At 51.7% G+C, this 3291-nt stretch overlaps 2 protein-coding genes across 2 annotated transcripts; one reads left to right on the top strand and one right to left on the bottom strand.

Annotated features, from left to right (window-relative positions):
- Window positions 1-1256: 1256 nt before the first annotated feature.
- On the top strand, window positions 1257-1925 carry GUITHDRAFT_119043 (hypothetical protein; the record flags this gene model as incomplete). The annotated part of the gene is made up of 3 exons (XM_005821656.1): window positions 1257-1358; window positions 1547-1591; window positions 1833-1925. 3 exons carry the CDS (start codon window positions 1257-1259, stop codon window positions 1923-1925), a joined length of 240 nt encoding a protein of 79 aa, XP_005821713.1.
- A 275-nt stretch (window positions 1926-2200) lies between these two features.
- GUITHDRAFT_119042 (hypothetical protein) lies at window positions 2201-3032 on the bottom strand (the record flags this gene model as incomplete). Its single annotated transcript, XM_005821655.1, has 5 exons — window positions 2201-2237; window positions 2282-2361; window positions 2529-2570; window positions 2741-2796; window positions 2954-3032. Coding segments are annotated over 5 exons (294 nt in total), but the record flags the coding sequence as incomplete, so codon positions are not given.
- Between the last annotated feature and the right edge of the window lie 259 nt (window positions 3033-3291).

Genomic DNA, 3291 nt, shown 5'->3' with positions numbered 1-3291 from the left:
TCCTATGATGAACGGTTTTCATGAGGTAAACTTGTATAATGGCAATCAATCAATCAATCATTGGCTTCGCCTCGACGCATGATTGACAAGATTTAGCAACACAAATGGATACCGCCTTCTCATGGAGTTCAGCAAGGCAAGCTTCCTATTCATCCTGGATTCGTAAAAGAACCGTGTCTGACACCCTCATAACGGATCTGAGTAAAAGCGAGTTGAGCTGAGGTGTGTGGACATCGTTGCTCTGAAGTTTAGCAACATATATCCAGTACATGTGATGGTTTAATGTGCATCTTAACTTTGTTCCTGTGTTCATTGTAATTAGAACATGAGTAATGTAATTGGACCATGCAACACCTCGTGTGCATAGAGCTGTTCTTCATCCTGCATGTACTTGCTTGCAACATCAACTACAACAGCATAAGCTAACATCTCACACACCTTGCAAGCGCTCGTTCTGCGCAAGCATTTCAGTTTCACTGCTAATCCAACACTTCCAAAAATGAATTAAAAAGAGAATAAAACTCTAAAAGTTAAGGTCATGGTACAAATTATTGACTGATTTTAGAAGGAAACTTGATCGCTTTCTTCCTATATCACAACGTCTCAAAATCAGACTAAGGTTAAAACCGCCGTGTAACGACAAGGACAGCTAATCCTAAGGTCTAAGGTCTGTGGCGCCCATAAGCCCCCTACTGAGTCAACTTCTGTTGTTCGCTATTTCGGGAGCAGCCGAGGGGGATGAAAGACGACATGACACAATGATGACATGACATGACATGACCGTCCGACATGACATGATTGTGAGGAATGCACTTCCTGCAGCCTGGCAGATTGACTCGGATGATGACTTGAAGATGCGGTCATGAGCCTGTGTGAGAAGACAGCAGACTTAGGCGCTACAGCCCGACAGGCACAGAATGGGCAGGAGGAGAAAAGAGAAGGAACAGCTGGGAGATTGAGGAAGACGCAGATATGTGCTGTTGAACGGAAGACTTCAGCGTAGTTGAGGGCTCATCCCACGAAATAGCTAGCGTGAAGTGAATCTTAAGCTGAAGAAGCCGCAGGACTGTGAGTTGAGATCGAGTGAGAGAGGTGGAGGAGAGGTGGAGGGCGAGGAGTACGACGTGACGGAAAGAATTTAGGAGGAGAAAATGGAGGAAAGTGGTATGCTAGTGAAGAAAGCTTGAGTTTTGCTCCTTCTAAACGAAAGAGTGATCTCGTGTTGACTCTTCTCTCTCTCTTTTCTTCTAGTCAGCATGTTCGAGGCCCTCTGCTTCTTTGAGCCATCCCACTGGAAGGGTATCAGCTACGCTGGGGGAGGGCTCAACACCCACCATGACAACCAGTGCGCCATCAAGGTACTCTTCTTCCTCCTTGCTTATCGCTGTCTTTCTACGATTTTCTCCTCTTTTCTCATTTATCCTTCCTCCTTTCTCGTCTCTCGCTTCTCCCACTGATACTTCCCTTTCTTCATTTTTCCTCGTTCTGCTCCTGCTCCTACATCGGCTGTCGCGTCATCCTCCTGCCTCTCTGATCCTCTATACAGTACGGCTCCTCTGAAAGGGACAGGGTCATTCCCATGACCTCCAAGGTACGTCAACCCTTCTCAGTCTTAGATCCTCTGCGTTCGTGCCCCTGCTCTTCCTCTCCCCCCCTCCCCCCACCTCCACCCCAAATCTTCCCCTAACCTTGTCCGCTACTTTCCTGCTCCTTGTCGTGCTCTTCGAACGTTAACTGCCATCCACTCTCTTCTTTTCCTTTCCCTCGTCCTCCACTTGCTAATTGCTCTTTACCCCTCTCGCCCGCGCGGGTTCCTGGTGACGCTCCCGCAGGAGCTCGGGTACGCAACCCCTGAGAAGTTCATGCTGGGGCACGGCAAGGAAGGCATGTGGGCAGGAGCCAAGGGACCCCATCCAAACTTGTAAGCTCAGATGTGTACAACAGAGATGTGAAGATGAAAAAAGGAGGGAGAAGTGGAGAACGAGGATGAGGAGGAGTCCTGGGGTTCTAAACCAGTCTCCCGTTCCTCCGGCTCTTCTCTTGTGCCAATGGGACCGGGAGAACGAACTTATCGGCATACAACCAGTATCAATAACAGCCCATCGTCCTCTCCCTAGGTCTCCCTTCTCCTCCTTCTTTCCTCCTCAGTCTCCTTGCTTCTTTCACTTCTCAGCTCCCTGCCTTGCTCCGCCTGCAGCTCTCACTGCTTCATCTTCTGGGCCCTCTCGGCCATACGGCTGCGGCAAGCGCGTCAGTTCGATCCTCCACCCTCTCGCCTCACCGCTGCTTCTCCTGCAACCACGCAGCCTTCTGCTCTTGGTCGATCTGCGCGATCTCACGCAAGAAATCGCATTTGGGACCCTGCGGGAGCAACTCAGGAGGAGGATGACAGGGGAAAGTGAAGAGAGGAGACGGAAGGAGGGCCCCTGAGCAAGGGGAGCGAGGAGAGGAGCGGGAGAGGAGGACGGCAGGGGAAGAGAGGTGAGGTGCAGGGAGATGGGGAGCGGGAGCAGAGGAGAAAGGGTAACCAGGATAGTGAGCTTCTTCATGGCTTCATGCATGAGTTCATCCTGCAGCTCATGTCAACAAGCACAAGAGTAGTAGCAAGCAGGAGGAGGAAGAGGAGGAAGAAGCTGAGGAAGGGGAGACGACGACGACGAGAAGGAGCGAGGAAGGGGGTGAGGAAGAGGGTGAGGAAGGCCGCAAGAGCAATGGACGAGGAGCAGGAGGGGAAGGTGACCCTCTCTGAAACGGTCTTCTTAATAGCAACATCTGGCGGGGTGTCCTTATCTCCTCCTGCAGTCCCATATGAGATCAATCCATCCTTGCTGCTGCTGCTGCTGATCCGCCACCACCAGCAGCACCAGCACCAGCACCAGCACCAGCACCAGCACCTACTGTGCGCCATCTTCCCCTCCCTCTCTCGATCCCCCCTCTCCTTCTCTCTTCTCACCGTCTGGTCGTGGATACATGCGGCGCTGAGACTCGGGAGGCTTGGGGATGATGGCACCACTCTTCTTGGCGATTCTTACCTGCAGAAGATGAGGAGAGGCAAGAAAGGAGCAGAGCAGGACAGGAGGAAAGGAGGGGGAGATGAAGATGAGGAGGAAGAGAACGAGGGGGTAAAGGAAGGGAAGGGGGAGGAGGAGGAGGAGGAGGAGGAGGATACGAAAGAATGAAGGTTACTTTGGTCCCATCCTCCAGGAAACCGAATTTGACGCGCGTCGGTACTCTGGAAAAGGTTGAGAGTTTGAAAGAAGCGACAGCAAGGCAGAAGGATACGAGGCATGT

The sequence above is a fragment of the Guillardia theta genome (assembly GCF_000315625.1).
Source record: "Guillardia theta CCMP2712 unplaced genomic scaffold GUITHscaffold_139, whole genome shotgun sequence".
NCBI classification, from domain to species: Eukaryota; class Cryptophyceae; order Pyrenomonadales; family Geminigeraceae; genus Guillardia; species Guillardia theta.
Note: the sequence above shows the minus strand (reverse complement) of the source record. Positions and strands in the feature narration are given on the sequence as shown.